This window comes from Thalassophryne amazonica, chromosome 10 (genome assembly GCF_902500255.1).
Source record: "Thalassophryne amazonica chromosome 10, fThaAma1.1, whole genome shotgun sequence".
Lineage (NCBI taxonomy): Eukaryota > Metazoa > Chordata > Actinopteri > Batrachoidiformes > Batrachoididae > Thalassophryne > Thalassophryne amazonica.
The window spans coordinates 12529547-12554426 of NC_047112.1; the positions used below are offsets into that span (position 1 = coordinate 12529547).

At 41.4% G+C, this 24880-nt stretch overlaps 1 protein-coding gene across 2 annotated transcripts in view; it reads right to left on the minus strand.

Moving 5' to 3' along the window:
* Positions 1-24880, minus strand: part of LOC117518329 (BMP/retinoic acid-inducible neural-specific protein 3-like) — a 178325-nt gene that overhangs the window by 123320 nt on the left and 30125 nt on the right. For both annotated transcript variants that reach the window (XM_034179433.1, XM_034179432.1), the window contains exon 2: positions 16255-16445. In XM_034179433.1, the coding sequence (XP_034035324.1) occupies positions 16255-16445 (191 nt within the window). The remainder of the gene's footprint in view (positions 1-16254; positions 16446-24880) is intronic.

The window sequence follows — 24880 nt, forward strand, 5'->3', positions numbered from 1 at the left end:
CCTACCAATATTTAGCATTTTTGTTTATATAACAAAATCATTCATTATTTTATTTCGAACTCAATACTATAATTTTAGTCGTCACGTTTTGTGTTTTCGACGTGCCAGAGTGACAGGGTTACCCATGTTGCAATTTCATTGGCTCACGTTCTTCTTACATGGACGTAAACAAAGCGCATCTCGTGGCAGGCAGTGCTTAATTTGTAAAGTGGGAGGTCCCGGAGCGCAGAGGATGGGTGGCTCCGGTGCAGTGTTGCCAGATGTACGATAATTATCGTATTTGTACGATAGTTTTGCCCTCTGTACGATGTACGATCAATAATGGGAAAAAACCCAAATATGTACAATAATTTCTGTTGGTTGCCCAAACACACATCTCTCTCTGACACCCAAGAATCATTTTGCAGGCGTTGCACTCAGGCGGCATCAAAGACACACCACACACAGGGCTGCTGCTGGCTTTGGGCTGCCGGGACAGTCATTTGAATGAGTTCCCATCCAATCTCTGCAGGACAGGACAGGAAGATTCCCCAACCAACAACATCTTTTTTTTTTTTTTTTCAAAACTGTATTTCAACAAATGCAATAACAAACGAACAAAATACAAGAGCAAAGAGATATACAAGAAAAAATTTAAAAAAAAGTTCAAGTTCCTTATGGAGGTGTCAACATTTTTTCTGTGTTCAACAAAATCTGCACAAGTGTCCATGGCATCGGATGACGACAGCGACCTCGAGGTTGAATTCGACTCTTTCTAGTCTGGTAATTAACATGTTTGTGTTACTTTACAGTCTTGCTTGTGCATTTGTGTTCTTTTTGTGCCATAGTTTCCCCATTACTATAATTACTGTTTAAAAATGTGACATAAAATTCTTTGTAAATTAAAAAAAAAAACGCTAAAATAGCTACGTTGTATGCATTTTGTTTGTGTACGATAATTTCTCCCAAAATACGATAATTTTGAGGTTTTGGTACGATAGTTTCATATTTCATATCTGGCAACACTGCTCCGGTGCAGAAAAACAAGAAGGGTGGGGGGGGTGGGGGGGGTAGGGGTTGCGAACAATGCTGTGCGCCACACTTACAATAAACTGCACACCCACACAAACACGCACACACACCTTCACAAATGACACTAACATCCTGCCTTTTCCTCAAAAAATACTACATTTATGTTTGCTGTCTGTCTCTGTACTTTTCTGTCACTTTTGCGCTCTTTTTCATACTTTTCCCTCGTTTCAAAAGTCACCGAACGCGCTTTACCGTAATATATGCAACATATAGCACACTGTTGGAAAGCACGGGTTCTTGGCTTGCTGTCAGTGTTGAAATTTTTCAGAGTGAGGGCTTACATGACAACTTACAGTAATGAGAATCAGCGGCGCACTAGTGTGAAACTTCCGTGTTTTTCCTCTGTGTTATGACATCACAGGCTTACGTTTACCGTAATACACCATATATATCATTGGAAATCCTTTTTTTTTTTTTTTTTGGCAAATTAGGTTGCCAGATACCTACAACTGCATTATTGATGAAGAGAATAGATTATACATCTTGTTTGCAAAAACTTTTTTTTTTTTGTTAGCTCCACAAGTATTTTTTTTTTGTTGTCTTGTTCTCTCAGGTGTAGGCCTATAGAATAGATTCGTGATTTTGGGTGCAATTTTGTTATTTAAGCTATTTGTTTGTTTGCCTACACACTTAACAGCGGTGTTCTGCTGTATCTGTTAGCTGTTTGAACTGAGCTGTTTGAGTTCTTTGAATTAACAGTCTTTTTCAAGACTTTTTTACTTTTTTACTTTTTTTTACTTTTTCACCGTGCTCCAACGCCTAAAGAAGACCTCTAACGGTCGAAGCATCGCGACGGAGCACTTTTATCAGCTAACCTTCATCAGCGTTGGCAAGCTAACTAGCTTGCTAACGCTTTCGTTTTTATTTTTATTTTATTTTTTAGCACTGTTGTCGTGCTGCTCCACAGCCTGTCTAGTGGATTTTTATTTTATTTTAGCGCTGTTGTCGTGCGTTACCTGTGCTGCTCCACAGCCTGCCTAGTGGATTTTTATTTTATTTTAGCGCTGTTGTCGTGCGTTACCTGTGCTGCTCCACAGCCTGCCTAGTGGATTTTTATTTTATTTAGCGCTGTTGTCGTGCGTTACCTGTGCTGCTCCACAGCCTGCCTAGTGGATTTTTATTTTATTTTAGCGCTGTTGTCGTGCGTTACCTGTGCTGCTCCACAGCCTGTCCAGTGGATTTTTATTTTATTTTAGCACCGTTCTCGTGCGTTACCTGTGCTGCTCCACAACCTGTCCAGTGGATTTTTATTTTATTTTTTAGCACTGTTGTCGTGCGTTACCTGTGCTGCTCCACAGCCTGTTCAGTGGATTTTTATTTTATTTTTTAGCACTGTTGTCGTGCGTTACCTGTGCTGCTCCACAGCCTGTTCAGTGGATTTTGATTTTGATTTTATTTTTTTTAGCACTGTTGTCGTGTGTTACCTGTGCTGCTCCACAGCCTGTTCAGTGGATTTTTATTTTATTTTTTAGCACTGTTGTCGTGTGTTACCTGTGCTGCTCCACAGCCTGTTCAGTGGATTTTTATTTTATTTTTTAGCACTGTTGTCGTGCGTTACCTGTGCTGCTCCACAGCCTGTCCAGTGGATTTTTATTTTATTTTTTAGCACTGTTGTCGTGTGTTACCTGTGCTGTTCCACAGCCTGTCCAGTGGATTTTTATTTTATTTTTTACCACTGTTGTCGTGTGTTACCTGTGCTGCTCCACAGCCTGTCCAGTGGATTTTGATTTTATTTTTTAGCACTGTTGTCGTGTGTTATCTGTGCTGCTCCACAGCCTGTCCAGTGGATTTCTATTTTATTTTTTACCACTGTTGTCGTGTGTTACCTGTGCTGCTCCACAGCCTGTCCAGTGGATTTTGATTTTGATTTTATTTTTTTTAGCACTGTTGTCGTGCGTTACCTGTGCTGCTCCACAGCCTGTCTAGTGGATTTTTATTTTGTTTTAGCACTGTTGTCGTGCGTTGCCTGTGCTGCTCCACAGCCTGTCCAGTGGATTTTTATTTTTATTTTATTTTATTTTTTAGCACTGTTGTGCGTTACCTGTGCTGCTCCACAGCCTGTCTAGTGTCGGATTCCCTGTTTGGGAATCCACTAGCTTAGCGTAGCTACTAGCTCTTAGCCGTTTTAGCATGGCGGCTTCTCCTGTCTCTCCCGCACTTTTCTGCTCTGGGTGTGAAATGTTTAGTTATTCCTCGGCCTCTTTTAGCAGTAACGGTACTTGTAATAAGTGCAGCTTATTCGTAGCTTTGGAGGCCAGGCTGGGCGAATTGGAGGCTCGGCTCCGCACCGTGGAAAATTCTACAGCTAGCCAGGCCCCTGTAGTCGGTGCGGACCAAGGTAGCTTAGCCGCCGTTAGTTCCCCCCTGGCAGACCCCGTGCAGTCGGGAAGGCAGGCTGACTGGGTGACTGTGAGGAGGAAGCGTAGCCCTAAACAGAAGCCCCGTGTACACCGTCAACCCGTTCACATCTCTAACCGTTTTTCCCCACTCGACGATACACTCGCCGAGGATCAAACTCTGGTTATTGGCGACTCTGTTTTGAGAAATATGAAGTTAGCGACACCAGCAACCATTGTCAATTGTCTTCCGGGGGCCAGAGCAGGCGACATCGAAGGACATTTGAAATTGCTGGCTAAGGCTAAGCGTAAATTTGGTAAGATTGTAATTCACGTCGGCAGTAATGACACTCGGTTACGCCAATCGGAGGTCACTAAAATTAACATTGAATCGGTGTGTAACTTTGCAAAAACAATGTCGGACTCTGTAGTTTTCTCTGGGCCCCTCCCCAATCAGACCGGGAGTGACATGTTTAGCCGCATGTTCTCCTTGAATTGCTGGCTGTCTGAGTGGTGTCCAAAAAATGAGGTGAGCTTCATTGATAATTGGCAAAGCTTCTGGGGAAAACCTGGTCTTGTTAGGAGAGACGGCATCCATCCCACTTTAGAGGGAGCAGCTCTCATTTCTAGAAATCTGGCCAATTTTTTGGGATCCTCCAAACTGTGACTGTCTAGCGTTGGGACCAGGAGGCAGAGCTGTGGTCTTATACACCTCTCTGCAGCTTCTCTCCCCCTGCCATCCCCTTATTACCCCATCCCCGTAGAGACGGTGCCTGCTCCCAGACCACCAATAACTAGCAAAAATCTATTTAAGCATAAAAATTCAAAAAGAAAAAATAATATAGCACCTTCAATTGCACCACAGACTAAAACAGTTAAATGTGGTCTATTAAACATTAGGTCTCTTTCTTCTAAGTCCCTGTTGGTAAATGATATAATAATTGATCAACGTATTGATTTATTCTGCCTAACAGAAACTTGGTTACAGCAGGATGAATATGTTAGTTTAAATGAGTCAACACCCCCGAGTCACACTAACTGTCAGAATGCTCGTAGCACGGGCCGGGGCGGAGGATTAGCAGCAATCTTCCATTCCAGCTTATTAATTAATCAAAAACCCAGACAGAGCTTTAATTCATTTGAAAGCTTGTCTCTTAGTCTTGTCCATTCAAATTGGAAGTCCCAAAAACCAGTTTTATTTGTTATTATCTATCGTCCACCTGGTCGTTACTGTGAGTTTCTCTGTGAATTTTCAGACCTTTTGTCTGACTTAGTGCTTAGCTCAGATAAGATAATTATAGTGGGCGATTTTAACATCCACACAGATGCTGAGAATGACAGCCTCAACACTGCATTTAATCTATTATTAGACTCTATCGGCTTTGCTCAAAAAGTAAATGAGTCCACCCACCACTTTAATCATATTTTAGATCTTGTTCTGACTTATGGTATGGAAATAGAAGACTTAACAGTATTCCCTGAAAACTCCCTTTTGTCTGATCATTTTTTAATAACATTTACATTTACCCTGATGGACTACCCTGCAGTGGGGAATAAGTTTCATTACACTAGAAGTCTTTCAGAAAGCGCTGTAACTAGGTTTAAGGATATGATTCCTTCTTTATGTTCTCTAATGTCATATACCAACACAGAGCAGAGTAGCTACCTAAACTCTGTAAGGGAGTTAGAGTATCTTGTCAATAGTTTTACATCCTCATTGAAGACAACTTTGGATGCTGTAGCTCCTCTGAAAAAGAGAGCTTTAAATCAGAAGTGTCTGACTCCGTGGTATAACTCACAAACTCGTAGCTTAAAGCAGATAACCCGTAAGTTGGAGAGGAAATGGCGTCTCACTAATTTAGAAGATCTTCACTTAGCCTGGAAAAAGAGTTTGTTGCTCTATAAGAAAGCCCTTCGTGAAGCTAGGACATCTTTCTACTCATCACTAATTGAAGAAAATAAGAACAACCCCAGGTTTCTTTTCAGCACTGTAGCCAGGCTGACAAAGAGTCAGAGCTCTATTGAGCTGAGTATTCCATTAACTTTAACTAGTAATGACTTCATGACTTTCTTTGCTAACAAAATTTTGACTATTAGAGAAAAAATTACTCATAACCATCCCAAAGATGTATCGTTATCTTTGGCTGCTTTCAGTGATGCCGGTATTTGGTTAGACTCTTTCTCTCCAATTGTTCTGTCTGAGTTATTTTCATTAGTTACTTCATCCAAACCATCAACATGCTTATTAGACCCCATTCCTGCCAGGCTGCTCAAGGAAGTCCTACCATTATTTAATGCTTCAATCTTAAATATGATCAATCTATCTTTGTTAGTTGGTTATGTACCACAGGCCTTTAAGGTGGCAGTAATTAAACCATTACTTAAAAAGCCATCACTTGACCCAGCTATCTTAGCTAATTATAGGCCAATCTCCAACCTTCCTTTTCTCTCAAAGATTCTTGAGAGGGTAGTTGTAAAACAGCTAACTGATCACCTGCAGAGGAATGGTCTATTTGAAGAGTTTCAGTCAGGTTTTAGAATTCATCATAGTACAGAAACAGCATTAGTGAAGGTTACAAATGATCTTCTTATGGCTTCGGACAGTGGACTTATCTCTGTGCTTGTTCTGTTGGACCTCAGTGCTGCTTTTGATACTGTTGACCATAAAATTTTATTACAGAGATTAGAGCATGTCATAGGTATTAAAGGCATTGCGCTGCGGTGGTTTGAATCATATTTGTCTAATAGATTACAGTTTGTTCATGTAAATGGGGAATCTTCTTCACAGACTAAAGTTAATTATGGAGTTCCACAAGGTTCTGTGCTAGGACCAATTTTATTCACTTTATACATGCTTCCCTTGGGCAGTATTATTAGACGGTATTGCTTAAATTTTCATTGTTACGCAGATGATACCCAGCTTTATCTATCCATGAAGCCAGAGGATACACACCAATTAGCTAAACTGCAGGATTGTCTTACAGACATAAAGACATGGATGACCTCTAATTTCCTGCCTTTAAACTCAGATAAAACTGAAGTTATTGTACTTGGCCCCACAAATCTTAGAAGCATGGTGTCTAACCAGATCGTTACTCTGGATGGCATTTCCCTGATCTCTAGTAATACTGTGAGAAATCTTGGAGTTATTTTTGATCAGGATATGTCATTCAAAGCGCATATTAAACAAATATGTAGGACTGCCTTTTTGCATTTACGCAATATCTCTAAAATCAGAAAGGTCTTGTCTCAGAGTGATGCTGAAAAATTAATTCATGCATTTATTTCCTCTAGGCTGGACTATTGTAATTCATTATTATCAGGTTGTCCTAAAAGTTCCCTAAAAAGCCTTCAGTTGGTTCAGAATGCTGCAGCTAGAGTACTGACGGGGACTAGCAGGAGAGAGCATATCTCACCCGTGTTGGCCTCCCTTCATTGGCTTCCTGTTAATGCTAGAATAGAATTTAAAATTCTTCTTCTTACTTATAAGGTTTTGAATAATCAGGTCCCATCTTATCTTAGGGACCTCGTAGTACCATATTACCCCATTAGAGCGCTTCGCTCTCAGACTGCGGGCTTACTTGTAGTTCCTAGGGTTTGTAAGAGTAGAATGGGAGGCAGAGCCTTCAGCTTTCAGGCTCCTCTCCTGTGGAACCAGCTCCCAATTCAGATCAGGGAGACAGATACCCTCTCTGCTTTTAAGATTAGGCTTAAAACTTTCCTTTTCGCTAAGGCTTATAGTTAGGGCTGGATCGGGTGACCCTGGACCATCCCTTGGTTATGTTGCTTTAGACGTAGACTGTGGGGGGGTTCCCATGATGCACTGTTTCTTTCTCTTTTTGCTCCGTATGCATCACTCTGCATTTAATCATTAGTGATCGATCTCTTTTTCCTGGTTCTTTCCCTCAGCCCCAACCAGTCTCAGCAGAAGACTGCCCCTCCCTGAGCCTGGTTCTGCTGGAGGTTTCTTCCTGTTAAAAGGGAGTTTTTCCTTCCCACTGTGGCCAAGTGCTTGCTCATAGGGGGTCGTTTTGACCGTTGGGGTTTTTCATAATTATTGTATGGCCTTGCCTTGCAATGTGGAGCGCCTTGGGGCAACTGTTTGTTGTGATTTGGTGCTATATAAGAAAAAAGTTGATTGATTGATTGACTTAATATTGTAAATAAAGTGTTAAATTATTCAGCATTATGTCGTCATATGTTATGTATTATGCTGTACTTGTGCGTCTAATGGTATGAGTGGGTTAGGGGGTGATGGTGGTGAGCAGGGGGGCCGGGGGGGTGTGGTATTGTCCCTACCAAAGCTGAGACCAAACCTACGCCCTTGGATATGCATGACCATTTGGGTGGAAATAACAAAATATTGATTTGTTGAGGCCTTATAGCAAACTTGGCAGAGTAGGTTGTCAAAAGTGTTGGAGGATTTATTCACTGATTGGGACTGAGTGGAAAATTGTATCTCAGCAACACACTGTGCAACTCAAGCTTGGGACACATTTACTAAAGTTATGAGGAAAATGGTGTAGAGAAAGAAGAATTGTGTAATTTTCTGAAAGCCAAGTTTAAATTAACCTCATATTGTGATCCATTTTTCCACTTCATGATGCACATCATCGCATTTTTTCTATCTCAATTCAACGTGCTACCGTGCCCTACTAGCTACCTCTGTAATTTATCAGGTTTTGGCATCAAACTAAATCACTCTGCCTCCTGTAACAACCAGAACAGACTCTGTAATGCAACTGGTGATACACTTTTTGTGCACAATGATCCTCTACTTTTTCAATGGCAAACTGCAATCAGGTGGAGCATCATCGCTACCTATTGGTGAATTTTAATATCTTCATATTCTTATCAACAATTTTTTTATATATATTTTGTCTGCACAGTGCTCCCAGAAACTTAGGTAAAGTGTTTTTTAAGGTCCATACATTGTATTCCTGTACCTTAGTACTGAACCCTGAAAAACGGTCTCCCACTGAGACCATAATTCTTTAAGGCTCAAGTCTGTGCATCTGTTATACATTAGTTAGCAACTTAGTTAGTTCTGCAAAAAACTCAAAACCACACAGATTGTTATATTTTAGGCAGTGGAAAATTTGCATGTAGATGTACAGCAAGTATTGAGTATGTTTCTTAAGCACATCATACACTCAACAAAAATATAAACGCAACACTTTTGGTTTTGCTCCCATTTTGTATGAGATGAACTCAAAGATCTAAAACTTTTTCCACATACACAATATCACCATTTCCCTCAAATATTGTTCACAAACCAGTCTAAATCTGTGATAGTGAGCACTTCTCCTTTGCTGAGATAATCCATCCCACCTCACAGGTGTGCCATATCAAGATGCTGATTAGACACCATGATTAGTGCACAGGTGTGCCTTAGACTGCCCACAATTAAAAGGCCACTCTGAAAGATGCAGTTTTATCACACAGCACAATGCCACAGATGTCGCAAGATTTGAGGGAGCGTGCAACTGGCATGCTGACAGCAGAAATGTCAACCAGAGCTGTTACACGTGTATTGAATGTTCATTTCTCTACCATAAGCCGTCTCCAAAGGCGTTTCAGAGAATTTGGCAGTACATCCAACCACCCTCACAACCGCAGACCACGTGTAACCACACCAGCCCAGGACCTCCACATCCAGCATGTTCACCTCCAAGATCGTCTGAGACCAGCCACTCGGACAGCTGCTGAAACAATCAGTTTGCATAACCAAAGAATTTCTGCACAAACTGTCAGAAACCGTCTCAGGGAAGCTCATCTGCATGCTCGTCGTCCTCATCGGGGTCTCGACCTGACTCCAGTTCGTCGTCGTAACCGACTTGAGTGGGCAAATGCTCACATTCGCTGGTGTTTGGCACGTTGGAGAGGTGTTCTCTTCACGGATGAATCCCGGTTCACAGTGTTCAGGGCAGATGGCAGACAGCGTGTGTGGCGTTGTGTGGGTGAGCGGTTTTCTGATGTCAGTGTTGTGGATTGAGTGGCCCATGGTGGCGGTGGGGTTATGGTATGGGCAGGCGTCTGTTATGGATGAAGAACACAGGTGCATTTTATTGATGGCATTTTGAATGCACAGAGATACCGTGACGAGATCCTGAGGCGCATTGTTGTGCATCCAAGAACATCACCTCATGTTGCAGCAGGATAATGCACGGCCCCATGTTGCAAGGATCTGTACACAATTCTTGGAAGCTGAAAATGTCCCAGTTCTTGCATGGCCGGCATACTCAGCAGACATGTCACCCATTGAGCATGTTTGGGATGCTCTGGACCGGCGAAATGGTGATCACACCAGATACTGACTGGTATCCCCCCCCCCAATAAAACAAAACTGCACCTTTCAGAGTGGCCTTTTATTGTGGGCAGTCTAAGGCACACCTGTGCACTAATCATGGTGTCTAATCAGCATCTTGATATGGCACACCTGTGAGGTGGGATGGATTATCTCAGCAAAGGAGAAGTACTCACTATCACAGGTTTAGACTGGTTTGTGAACAATATTTGAGGGAAATGGTGATATTGTGTATGTGGAAAAAGTTTTAGATCTTTGAGTTCATCTCATACAAAATGGGAGCAAAACCAAAAGTGTTGCGTTTATATTTTTGTTGAGTGTAAATCCAGTAGCTCATAATAGAGGCAGTCAATCGCTTTTGTTTACAAACGACTTGGTTTAACAACATATTTTTTGAATGAAAAATGCATCACTTTTTGAACAAAGTCTTGACTCTGCCGCAGTAGGTGACTGGTAATGCATTATTTTGGGTTGCAATCCGCCAAAAATCTCAAAACAAGAAGAAGCAAAAAAGTTCATCTTTATTACATCAGATTTTGGGGGACTGCACAGTGGTTCTCCTAATGGTTTACTTTGTTGTGGACATTAAAAGTTATGACCTGCATAATAATCATACATTAAGTGGAGCTAATGGGTGAAGCTACTGACAGCTGCTAAAGTGCTAATGCTATTAGTACAACACTAAATCCGACCAGAGTTTCGAAGTTCAGTTACCTGATGTTCTTATGGTCTCTTCTGTACAGGTAAGGTGAAATTAAATTGCCTATTTTATTATAATTACTGTACAGTATTTTGTATAAGATACTATACATATTCTTTTTATTTTGTCTGCCTTTAATGCATGAAATTCTGTGTAAAAGGTAAAAACACAGTAATTCCATCAATTCATTCAATAACTCATTCATTTTCTGCCTCATGTCTGGCTCAAGGTCACGGTCAACCAATACTTCCCCATCCTCAAGCAAGTCCTGTTACTTTTCCCAGGGGATTCTGAGGTGTTCCCAAACCATCTTGGAGATACAATCCAATAATTTCCCAAAAATTGCTCCCAGGAAAGATGAATGATTCAACAGATTATAGCTAAATTTTTTGGTTGTGCTCATAATAATGTGTATCTTATTTATCAACTTATATTTCATAAATACTATGACTAACGAATCTTACAAAAATAGTCATACGAGGTCTATTAGAAAAGTATCCGACCTTATTATTTTTTTCAAAAACCATATGGATTTGAATCACGTGTGATTGCGTCAGCCAAGCTTGAACCTTCGTGCACATGCGTGAGTTTTTTCACGCCTGTCGGTTGCGTCATTCACCTGTGAGCAGGCTTTGAGTGAGGAGTGGTCCACCCCTCTCGTCGTTTTTTTCATTGTTTAGGAATAGCTCAGAGACTGCCGCTTTGCTTGATCAAAATGTTTTCAGAAACGAAAAAATGGACACCATTCGAGAAATTCAGATGGTTTTTGGTGAAAATTTTATGGGCTTCAAAGAGATTACGGAGTGTTACTGTCGCTTTAAGGATGGCCCAGAGCGGCTGGTGGTGCGCCGCGCTCCGAAGCCGCCATTGACAGGCTGAGCAACCATTTCATTTCTAAACGGATGGCTGTATGGATCCGTGACCATCGTGTGCAATTTCTCTGGTTATCACAAGAGCTGGACATCAACCATTTTCCGGCAGATTTCACTTTTAACAAGAGATTTTGTCATGGAAAGCCGAGCGGAGGCTTCGCGCATCACAATGGATTCGCTACTGGAGCGAGACAAAACCACCTCCGTTTTGGTCTCACAGGATGGCTTTGAGATGGCGTTCAGACAGCTGTCGGTGGTTTTTCCATCGAGTGATTATCTGAGAAATTGTGGATGTGCCTGGACATGCCAGAACATGTCCTGTGAGGCTTCATCACAGCGTAGCTTTGCGCCATGCGGCACCACCACGACGCGCGAAGCCTCCGCTCCTCTTTCCATGACAAAAACTCCTGTAACAGTGGAATGTGCCGTTCATTTCCAAACTGAACGCTGTGTTTTATCCAGGATGTCATCTGGCTAGCACAGGAATTGTGAAAAGACATGGACATCAGTACTTTTTCGGTACATTGAGACAGACGTGCGGAGGAATTCCGCGCGTCGCGGCAGTTCCGCATGGCGCAAAGCAATGTCGTGATGAAGCCTCACAGGACATGTTCTGGCATGTCCAGGCACATCCACAATTTCTCGGATAATCACTCGATGGAAAAACCACCGACAGCTGTCTGAACGCCATCTCAAAGCTGTCCTGTCAGACCAAAATGGAGGTGGTTTTGTCTCGCTCCAGTAGCAAATCCATCGTGATGCGCGAAGCCTCCGCTCAGCTTTCCATGACAAAATCTATTGTTAAAAGTGAAATCTGCCGGAAAATGGTTGATGTCCAGCTCTTGTGATAACCAGAGAAATGGCACACGATGGTCACGGATCCATACAGCCATCCGTTTACAAATGAAATGGTCACTCAGCCTGTCGATGGCGGTTTCGGAGCGCGGCACACCACCAGTCGCTCTGGGCCGCCCTTAAAGCGACAGTAACACTCCGTAATCTCTTTGAAGCTCATAAAATTTTCACCAAAAACCATCTGAATTTCTCAAATGGTGTCCACTTTGATGTCCCTCACAGTTTCTGAAAAAATTTTGATCAAGCAAAGTGGCAGTCTCTGAGCTATTCCTAAACAATGAAAAAAATGACGAGAGGGGTGGACCACTCCTCACTCAAAGCCTGCTCACAGGCGAATGACACAACTGACATGCGTGAAAAAACTCACGCATGCGCACGAAGGTTCAAGCTTGGCTGACGCAATCACACGTGATTCAAATCCATATGGTTTTTGAAAAAATAATAAGGTCGGATACTTTTCTAATGGACCTCGTATATTGCTATCTGGAAGAATTTATTTATATATATATATATATATATGTGTGTGTGTGTTAATTTTTTTTTTAATTAAAAAAAAAATCTTAAATATAGTGTAGTTGAAGTACTTTTTATTTTGGGGAATTCCACCACAAGATATTTGATGTATACACTTGGATAATGTTAATTTTACATATTTGGGGCAAACTGCTTGCAGGTGTCACAGTTTCTATGTGGCTGCAGATGTTATGCAGAAAGGAGTTTGGTACTTTGAAGCTCTCTTGCCTCCTTCATTTCCTCAATGCCCTTTATACTCCAACAGTTTACTGGATAGTGGCAGAATTGTTGTCCTTCCAAATCTTCTTCCCATAACTTACTTGATTTTGTGCCACATGAACAATTTTGTTTCATTGTACTTTTTGCACTGTCAGGTCCATTGTAATTTGCCAGTAATCCGTTTTTGGCTACTCAACCTACCTTATTTGCACAATGTTCCTTGATCAAGACTATGATAAGGGTCTTAAAGGATTATCTCGTTACTTGACACATCACCTTATAATGTAGCCGCTGACTATAACTATCATCAGTTCATAAGTCCTGTGGCCATGGGCCACCTCCTTGCTTTGAGAGTTCACAATAAATTCCTCATCATAATTTGCCGTTAATGCTCCAGATCCACTTTGTAGCTCACTGGCGTTCTTGCTCAGCTGCTGAAGGGCGCCCTCTTAATATCACAATCTATTTATTGAATTCATTAAGTCCATATGTTTCTGAACACAGAGGCAATTCATTCAGAACCACAGAGGCATATCTCTGGCAAAAACCCAAGGCAAACTCTTCATTCTTCTCTCTTCATACCGCTAAGTACTGGACAAAGGCCAAAGTACGGTGCTACATCAGCTCGGGCAACTGTTAGCTTTTGTTCCATGAAGTCACTCACAATGGCGACATTTTCCAAGTCACGAGTCACATCTAAAGTAACTGACTAAGTGTGATTCTTGAACATTAAAATCTTTTTTGCAAGGCTTGCCTGGATGTCTGCAGCATCTTTTGTTGTTGTTGTTGTTTTTCTTGTTTCTTCCTTCATTGCAAAGTCCATTAACACTTGTCCATTTGTCTCACTGCAGGAAAGCCAGAACAGCGGTGATCGAGACGAGGAGTGCTGCGTTTAAAGTACACAGGCTTTTTTGTGTATTCATTCATTTTTGAAGACCTATTTCAGTGCTGCCAGTAGCATATTATTCGGAGGAGCCTCGTGATATGTTATTCACATACTGTGACTGAATTATTGTGCCATGTCCATCTATTTTCCATATGCAAAGCCAGAAGAAGCAAATTCTAAAGACTTTTGACAAAACGAGATGTATACTCTTCTATAGCCTTCATCAACTGAGCAAGAATTCATCCCCAAGTGTATAATTAGAGGAGAAAATACCAGTTAGTGGTTTGTGCTCGGAGGCAAGTGTAATTCCAATGGGTTCAATTAGTGAATGTGTAAAGGTCCATGTAAATCAAAATAAAGACACTTAAAGTTACACTCAAATGAAAAATATGTTGTTTTAGCCGCTTGTGTTGATTCAAATGTGCTGCTGTTATTGGTAAATATAAAAATATATATATTTTTCCAGGTTTCTCCAAAGATATTCAACATCCTGTTGTAATTTATACACACACCAGTTTCTTCTTCTTTCAGCTTCTCCCATTCGGGGTCACCACAGCAGGTCAGCCATGTCCCTCTCACCCTGTTGGCATCTTCCTCTGTCACACCAACCACCTGCATGTCCTCCCTCAGCACATCCATAAACCTCCTCCCTCCCCCCATCACGTCTCCTGCTTGGTGGCTCCATCCTTGGCATTCTTCTCTATATATACCCTGGTCCTTCCTCTGCACATGTTCAAACCATGTCAATCTCACTTTTGTGATGTTTCCAAACTGTCCTACCTGTGCTGTCCATCTGATATGTTTATTCGTAATCCTGCCCATCCTCATCACACCCAAAGAAAATCACAGCAGCTTCAGCTCTGCCACCTCCAGCTTGACCTCCTGTATTGTTGGCATCACCATCTCTCAGCTGTATAGTAGTAGTAGTTGGTCTCACTACTGTCTTGTAAACGTTCCCCTTCACTCTGGCAGATTTTCTTCTGTCACAAATCACTCCTGCCACCTTTCTCCACCCACTCCACCCTGTCTGCAGTCACTTATTTCTCTCTCTACCACACTCTCCCTTACTCTGGACAGTTGACCCAAAGGTAACCCTCTCATTCACACACATACTCAGTCTTGCTCCTGACTTTCATTCCCCAATTCTCCACAGCATACTCCATCACTACAGATCATAATGTCATCAGCATACATGATAGTACATGGAGTCTCTTGTTTGATCTCATCCCTCAACCTGTCCATCACCATTGCAAACAAGAAAGGACTGAGTTGATCTTTGATGTAATCCCACCATCACTTTGAATAAATCTGTCATCCCTACTGTGCATCTCATTGCAGTCACACTGTCCTTGTACATATCCTGCACTACCCTCACATACTTCTCTACCACTCTAGACTTCCTCATACAATACCACAGCTCTTCTCTTGGCACCCTATCATAAGCTTTCTCTAAATCCACAAACACACAAGACAACTCCTTCTGATGTTTTCCAAACTTCTCCTTCAGCACTCTCAGAGCAAACACTGCATCTGTAGTGCTCTTTCTTGGCATGAAACAATATTGTTGCTTACAGATCTTCACCTATTTTGTAAGCCTAGCTTCTATTACTCTTTCCCTTATGGCCCCTTCACACATAGTGCAAATTTGGTGAAATTGCACATGAAGTGCGCATGAAGCAGGAATTGTATGAAATACGTGTAAAATCGTATCTACCTTTAACACCCTGTACACCTGTTGCTACAAATATTTGTGCACACCAGCAGCTGAAAGACACAGGGCACACTGTGAGAGGCCATCAACCCTTTTGCAGCAGGTGTCGGCCAAATTCCAGGTGACACACATGAACATCTAACACCGCTCACATGGCACTGAGAAAATGTGTGGCCCTTCACACTTTTAACATGACAACAGTCAGCAGACAATCACTGTCGAGTTGGATGTGAAATTTGTCTAAGTACCCCACAAGCATGGCTTTGCAAACAGACACAGTGACATGCTGGTGTGTGTGCTGAACTGACAGGGGTGTGGCCACTGACAGGATCAGCTGCGGAGATCTGTGGTTCTGGACGTCACAGATGGGGAACACATACCATGTTTGGACATACATGAACTAACAACTATCCACTGTGACGTGCGTGTGTCTGCTTGCTGTCATCATGTGGACATACATAAAAACATATATCACTGTTGTAATGCGCTGCAGTCAGCACACGCACGCTGCGCACACTGACAGGCTACCCCAGGTGAAACGGACTGTCAGATCATAAGACGCTGCGGTGATCTGAATGTCATGTGACCCACGTGAACTGTGTTCCACATAATGTGGTATATTGTATATTACACATTTTGTCTCTTGTTCCTGCAAACCTTGAGCCTCATATTTTCTAGTTTGTCAAATTCAACAGGACATCTGCAACAAAATCATCCGAAGCAGTCACAGTTGGACATTAATCAGTGTACTGACTTCATGAAGTAGCTTTTGTTTCGCCTTTACCTCCTAGTGTAGCTGACATCAGAAAGTGAGTGCCATACTTTCTGATCAGATTGTCAGTGATCATCTGGGTGATGGGTCTGCGGCCCAGGAGTCGAATGTTCCGGATGAAGTCAGGAGTCAGAGGTAACGGAGATGCCAGGAAGTCTCTCCTTTCCACTGCTAAGTTGTTCACCTTCCATCTCCCAAACTCCCTGGACAGAATAACAGCAGAAAGAGAACAGCTTTGTCAAAAATGTGATTAGTAAATATGATTTGCAGTAACTGTGAAATTATGATAATCAGACTCTCGAAATGCAGAGACGGTTGTGTCTATAGGCACACATGTGCTTGCATCACCTCCTCTTTAGCATCATCTTCAGTTTTCATTGCCCAAAGGTCTGTCAGAAGAAAATGACGAGAACAAAAAAGCAAACGAGAAGTAAATTTAATTCATTATGTCACTGTGCTTTTGTAATGTATGGATCTATACCAGCAGTGCCTAAATTGAAGGGAAAGAGAAATAATAGAGAAAGAAAACCGGACAAGAAAAGGAGAGAAAGCAGCCAGACAAGAGCCTGGAACCATCTGAAACTATGTTCATCACCTGGGATACAAATGTGCTCCCACGACACAGCTGACAGATGTTTTCCTTATTGGATCCATCATTACAGAGATATACATCGGAACAAACAAACTACATGATGGTACATCAAATAGCTCACTGCTCAAGTATGTACTGTGTTTCATGACGAGAGAAAACAAATTAGGAATGAAAAACATAAGTACTGCTTGAACAAAGAGTTTGTCAGCCTCTGATGCTTATCCACATCCTTCTGGTTCCTACTGGCAACTGAATTTTTCTTGCCTCAACTACAAGGGCATCACATTTGGGCTCCATTTTGCCTGATAGCATTCAATCTAGACATGTTCTTGTTTGATTTCAGTCAAGTCACAGTCTTATGGTTATCTTACTTTGAAAGCCCCATTCTCACTTTCATGGATATGTATTCTGGAAGGTCACTGTCTAGAATTGTGACAAACCTTTGTTTAATTTAATGATGACAGTTTCCCACCAATGTCACTGAGCACACAGTTTAGGGCCCCTTCACACATAACATGATTGAAGCCAACTAGTGCACGAAGGAGGAATTGCATGCCATTCGGGAAAAACTGGAGCTGCCTCCAACGCCTCATACACCTGCTGCTACAACTATTTGCGCACACCAGTGGCTGAAAAACGGAGAGTGCCCTGTAAGAGCCCATGCAATCCCTCTTGTGACAGGTCTCGGCCAAATTCTAGGTGACACACACAAACATCCAACACCGGTTGCTGGACACTTAGAAAATGTGTGGCCATTTGCACTGTCAGTGTAAAAATAGTGAGCAGAAGAAGAAGCTCCAAATGGAAATAACCTTCCTCGTTAGTGTTGCACTGCATGGGATCTGCACATGGAGGATCACACTGTATGTATTAAAATTTGCATGCATTATTTTGGAGTTTAATTTAAACACTGTTGCACTGTTATTTTACTGTAGTTCAAACTGTTACCTGACCACAGAACAATGGTCTGTCGTGTGAAGTGTTCACACCTCTCCACCGGAGAAGCCATAATACAACTGAAGAGACAGAATGTCAAGACAGGAGTCAGCAGTTTACCTTCATCTGAAGGACAAAAGACAATAAAATAAGCATTTTGCACATGGGGAGGATGGGTGATTTGAGGGCAGAGTAAAAGTGCCACTTATGAAAAACTACCTTCATTCAACAAGTGTGGAAGACTCAGTCATCATCCTTATACCACTTTAATGCTATTTTTTATATTTTCATGAAGCTGTATGATATTTTACCAAATGTTATGCATGATATTATGTGCATAATCCTACAAATATCCATGTGCATGTGCAACAGGCATTTTATTTCACAATAAGCTTCCCGAACAATAAGATCAACAGAAATATTCCCTAACAGAACAATGCTGGCAAATACGTCCCCTCTAATAAAACAGCCATTCCCCAAGCTTCAGCTGGTTTCTTTATTCGTAGTGTTTATGAGATATGAGTTGATAAATAAAGTGCTTTATTATGATCACAGCCAATAAATTTGGCTATGATCTGTTGAAGTATTAGTCTGCAGTCTGTGAGTGACTGCGAGTGGTCTATGAGGATATTGGCAAAATGGCACAATTTAAATTAATATCTTATTGTGATGAAAAAGTGTTTCTGAAGGTGTTTAATCTAACCCCCAAAATCTATAGATTGTAGCATATGAGGTCTGTTAGAAAAGTATCCGACCTTTTTATTTTTTGCAAAAACCTGATGGATTTGAATCACGTGTGCTTGCATGAGCCAACCTTGAACCTTCGTGGGCATGCGTGATTTTTTTCACACCTGTCAATTGCGTCATTTGCTTGTAAGCAGCCTTTGTGTGAGGATGGGTGGAGTCTCTCGTCTTTTTTTTCTTTGCAAGGAAATGGCGGAACGACTGGAGCAGCGAGACTGCATCAAATTTTGCCACAAACTGAGCAATAGCCAGGTGGAAACCATTCGGATTATTCAGACGGCTTTCGGTGACGATCCTCTGGGCATCACACAGATTAAGGAGCGGCACAACCGGTTTAAAGACGGCCGCACAACGGTGGAGAGCGCGCCACGCTCCAATCGGCATGAACACACTGAAACGACCGGATCATTTCGGCCTGATATTTTCAAGTGAACGCTGTGGTGATGTGGGACTGTCGTGTGATTATCGGAGAAATTGCGGAAGAGGTGGACATCAGCACTTTTTCAGCACATTCCACTGTGAAAGAAGATTTTGCCATGAAAAGAGTGGCGGCGAAATTCATCGGCACAAAGCTGATGGCGCAGCAACAGTGCCTCCGTGATGAAGCCTCACAGGACATGCCCTGACATGTCCAGCTTGTCCACAATTTCTCGGATAGTCACACGACTGAAAAGCCACTGAAAGCCGTCTGAATCTTCCGAATGGTTGACGAGCTGGGCATGTTACAACATGTCCTGTGAGACTTCATCACGGAGGTGCTGTTGCTGCAACTCTTTTCATGGCAAAATCTTCTGGAATGACATGAAAAATGCAACAGACAAAGAAAAACTAAATTTGCAAAGCCACATTACAAAACAATTATCTGAAGAAGAATTTTTTTTAATTTGTCAAATTATTCCACATCAAGAAAGGACCCTACTTGTGAAATAATCAAAAAGCTAAAACATGCAGTGAATTTATCTCCAGTGCATCATCCAATCAGTCGCACACAGCACTTTTCTCCTTGTGAAGCAGTGGCTTTGACTGCTGTGATCAGAACAGCTTGAACAACCTTGCCTGCTGATGATGGATGGTGAGAGTGTGGCCTTTTGAAAGCATATATATATCACATTAAAGCAGAAGTAATGAGGAAAGCTCTGACACGCAGATGTTTGAATTACACAAATCCATTAGAATTCAAACGCGACGCACGAGTTATGGTGTGAAGGATGCAAGAGGCTCATAATGCAATGCTTACTGTACATCATTGAAAAACAAAAGTGAGTCACAGACGCTGTGGGCAGAGTGTGGGATGGGAACATAATGATGTTAAATGGATGCATGCTATCTGCTGACCTTTTTTGCTGACGCTGTCATATTCACGCGAAGCCTTTGCCTAATATCTTGCTCAGATACATCTGGTGTAGCTATTAATCTTCACCTCATTTCACAGCGAACAAATAAATGACCTCCTCAGATGGGACTCCATGTCTCTGGAGTTGCACTTTGTACCTGTTCCCTCTCTGGGAACGTGCCGCAGCTCTCAACTCCGGCTTTCACACTAGGCCGTGCTGGAAAATCCCCTACTGTCGCTCGTTGACTGTGATAAGCTCACACTGTCTTATCTTAAACCCTCAGTAGGCCAAACGGTTTGTTCTGAAAGGAGAGGCAGAAATGATTTTTGGGGATGCAATCCTCCCGACAACCACCTAAGTCATTATTATTATCAAACCCTGTGGCTCTTTGGCGAAGTGTGTCCGTTTAAGTCTCTGGAGTTGTTTGAAGCTGCTGAGTTAAGATCAGCCTCATATTCTTCATTACACATCATACACATTTGATATTTCTACATTTTTATCTCAACCATGAAAGTTGTTTTCATTCATGTCCGTTTGTTGGATTCTTTGCAGAATGACTCAAAAACTGCTAAATTGATGTTCTCCAAACTTTTTGACGATGTTGAGCTTGACATGAAATGGAAAAAAAAAAAAAAAAAACATTTTGTGATGGATTTGCAACAAGGTTTGGAGCTAGAGAATATTATTTATAGTCTGCCCACTAGTGGTAGCACAGTGTATTGTAGCTGCTCGCTGTGTACAATACACCTTAGAACAGGGTTTTTCAAAGCGTGGGAGAGTGAGCTCCCCTCAGAGAACAAATGTATATCTATGCCCCCCCCCACCCCCTGGCACACATACACACAATTTCAACATCTTCATGTCTTTCTTTTTATTCTTTTAGACATCTTAAACACATTTTAAATATATTTGTGTGTTTTTAAGGAACTGTCTATGCATTTACACATTTTACAGCCTTTGTAAACATTTTAAACATGTTTTTAAAGAACTTTCTATTCTTTCACACGTTTTACACCCTTTTCAAACATTTTAAAGGTGTTTTTAAAAACTGTCATAAAATTGTCATATTTTACACATTGTTTATTAACATTTAAACAACTCTGTGTGTTTTTAATCAGTCTCAATTTAATTAAACTAACACATTTTGAACATAAATTATATTAATTAAACTTTGATACATATTTAGTCTCTGTTGCTTAGTGCGAACAATGAGTCTGGGTCTTTGACGCGCACAGGCGGCTGATGTGGGGATGCACTGTGGAGAGGAGCAAACGAAGATCGTCCTCTACTTTCCTCTTTTTTTGGTTGCCCCAGACTCTGTCTTCTCACTGGTAGATGTAAATATTTATCCATTTTGCTCCTGGTATGTTAGCTAACAATGTTTTCTTTTTCATTCCCCCCCCCCCCCCCCCTTTTGTTGGTTAACAGTGTTTACAGTTATTTTTTAGTCTTAGCCGTTGTATACGACGGCTAAGACCAAGCTTTACAAAATTATGAATAACTTTTTAATGATATGAGATAGAAACTTACTTTATTTGCAGAAAAGTTAACTCCGCGGACTTTCGAGCCAGCCATCAGCCATCTTTGTACTCCTCATAGAAGCTGTGTGGTGACATGCGCAATGTGATTGTCCGATTGGAATTGGTTCACTGTCACATTGTTTTCCAAAATCCAATCGTAGGGCAGAATTACCTCACGTGAAAAGCGAAAGATCATTTTCAGGAATGATATGTTACTAGTTGGCCCATTTGAATAGCACCCTGGGTGCTCCAATGAGTTCATACATTTGGGCTCCAATGCGCCCTGCGCCATTACGCACAGCGATCAGTGAAAGCAGACAGAGCAGACGGAGAACCTCTGATGACAGTCTCAGGTGCTCAAATAAAGAGTGTGTAACTATCAGGATTGCTCCACTAGTTTGCATGTGAATGTTACTAGATAACTCTGTTGCTTTCTCGGCATAAAGCACTGTTTACCATATCAGTGGGGAGGGCCGCTGGAGCCAAAGTATGAATGAAAGCTGCTTTGGGAGCAGCACAGAACACTCCAAAACACAGTAGAAGTTTGTGATACCTTTATAAAGTGTCAAAACAGTTTATAGTTTGCTGTGTGTTTTGAATAAATGTGTGTGGAAAATTATTCCCGCTTTACTTGTTCCTTTCTTATTTCTGATTGTAAACCTTTATTACACTTATAAGACACAGCAAAAGCATATATATTATGAAAGCACAGGTTGTCCTGAAAAAGTGAGACATAAAACTTGATTGTGGGATGCAGGGAGAGCAGTTAACAGCAATAATAAAACATTTATGCCAGGCGAGTGAACTGTCCAAAAAAATGCCCTCAGACCCCAGAGGGTTAAAGGTCACAGGGGAGCTGGATCAACCAATACATACAGACATCGACATTCACGCTCTCATTTACACCCAAGGTCAAGAAGGAATAGATCATGAGAGCTGTCTCCATGTCGTAAATTACAGGGGTAGTGGGGGAGGGGAGGTCATCTAACTGTCTTTTAATTAAGACTTGGATCCCCCCCCCCCCAAAAAAAAAGAAGCAAAAACACCATCTTGGAGAAGTTAAAAATGCATTTATATATCCATTCCAAAGTATTTCTCATAATCATCTTTGAAAGACCCTTGTAATATAAGACCCTTTGAAAGACCCTTGTAGTATAATCTCATTCACCCCTAAACTGGACAATACCATTCTGTGATCTTAGCTGAAAGTCTCATTGGACTGTCTCACTGAGCATAGTGCGAGCAGCTCAAAGACGTTGCGTGCATGAACCATCACACCGGCATTGTGCATGCCTGCCTGTCTGCGCAATGTTTCATGTGTGAAGGGGCCCTTTAGGACTGAGCGGTGATTTGCCAAAGTTTTATTTGATGTGGACATTAGAAGTTATGAGCCACTTATTTTCTCAATAATTGTATGTTAAAGCCATGTAAATGCAAGGCCAGAGCCTCTCCAGACACTGCAAGAAGATCTCTTCCACGATAAGATGTGGCCATAAAACTTTGAGCCTTGACAAAAAGCTATTATCGCTAGGTCTAAGTAAAGGAAAAGACCTTTGCTTAAAATAAAATTTGAATCAGTATTCTTTTATTCATATATAAAAACTTCTAATGTTGTTTGTATTGATTAATCAAGGAAATGCTTTACATGTATTCCATTTAATTGATATGTGTTCCTTGCAACTGATGTGTGTTAAATGTGATGTTTCTGACTTATCCATGTTTTGATAACAGCAGGATATTCTGTTAACCAAGTGGTGTGTGTAGGGTGTGTTTAAGCCTTTAATAACATTATATTCATCCCCAAACTGTCTTAGAACAAATAGTATGCCAAAATAATTAATGTGTTTAAATAGTTGAATAATTTCATTGTCTCTCTAACACATGAAGTTTTCTGTGAAGTTACACACCCTAAACAGGTGGAGTATTGATGTAAGTCCCCTTTAAAAGTGTAAGAAAGGAGTATCTCCCCCCTTCTGCCGCCCTCTCTGGTCTCTCTCGCTCCTGGCCGCTTCTTTCTTCTCTTCCTTTCTTAAACGCTTAATTTTATTTGTGGGTCAACAAGGCCCCAAGCTAAGCTAAGCTAAGCTACTCCGTGGGATTCCTTTACTGTGATTTTTTGATAACCTCTTAACAAAGTAATAGTCTGACATGTTTAAGGTTCATCAAGTCTTTCAAATTTTTAAGAGAACTTCCGATCTGAACTTTTCAAAATAATAGCCAATTTACAGAAAAGCGACTTTCCTTTTCTGTAACTTTACAATGCTGCTTCTAAAGTTTTTACCTTTTTCTAAATTCACAAAGACTTTTAATCTGGCTCCAACAAACTTTTTAAAAACTACCAGAAACCATTTTCAACAAATGCCTTCCACCTCTGTGGTCAAGCACGCTGACGACGGAGCTGATTTCAAGCCATCAGCCATTCTGTTGGTAAAACCAGCCGACGCTGAACCCTTGGGATCACCTGGGGAGACCACTGAGTTAACCCCTGACCCAAGTGAGCACACTGCAAAGTTTCTAACCCACCAACAACAGACGGACGGGTCATCCATATGGAGTTAAATCAAGGCCAAAAGTTTTATAATCTGAAAATAAAAAAGATTGAAAAAATAAATTTTGAAACTGAAAATTAAAGTTTTGTAATCTGAAAATAAAAAAAGATTGAAAAAATAAAAAAGTATTATCAAATAAAAATAAGTGTGAGATTTTTTTTTTTCAGTTTAAATACATTTTTGATTCAGCTCTGTAATTTTTTTTGATCAAATAATTTATTTTCATTCATATTTCTTTTTTTAACCTTCAGATCTTTTTTTCACTTTCAGATCTTATTTTTTCAGTTTCAAATTTTTGGCCCCATTCTGGCGTGGGAGGGTGTAGCTTCAGTTCAGAGGGGCATGGAGTTGTGAATGACAGGAGAGCAATCAGTCCTCACATGATGTTGCTTTCAGGAAATGTGGGTACTTTGATAGATAATGACTTAACACTTTCTCTCCACTGTGTTGTCTTGATACCTGTAAATAAAGTGATGCTAAAGATGTCTATTACAAGTAATTCTAGACCACTCTTGGTCATTTTTGATGTTTAAAAAGTGGAAAATATGCAAGATTGTAAAGTTTAACACCTATACCTGGAAAACCGAAGTGTTCCAAATCCACACAAGACCGTGAACGCAGCGCAGCATCGCTGCATCGCCGCATGAAAATGAGGCAGGTCACTCATTTTACAGGCTGCAGTGGAGTGTTACAAGCTTTCTAAGTGACACACAGAGAGACCTGGCTCAGCAGATCTAAAGAAAGCTTTAATATGGACAGAACCAAACAGACCGCCAGTAAATCCAAATCCAAAGCCGCCCCGAAGAGCGCTCCGGCTACCGGCGGTGTGAAGAAGCCTTGCCGTTACAGGCGCAGCACTGTGGCACTCTGCCGCTACCAGAAATCCACCAAGCTGCTGATCCATAAGCTGCCCTTCCAGCACCTGGTGAGAGAAATCGCTCAGGACTTCAAGACCGACCTCCG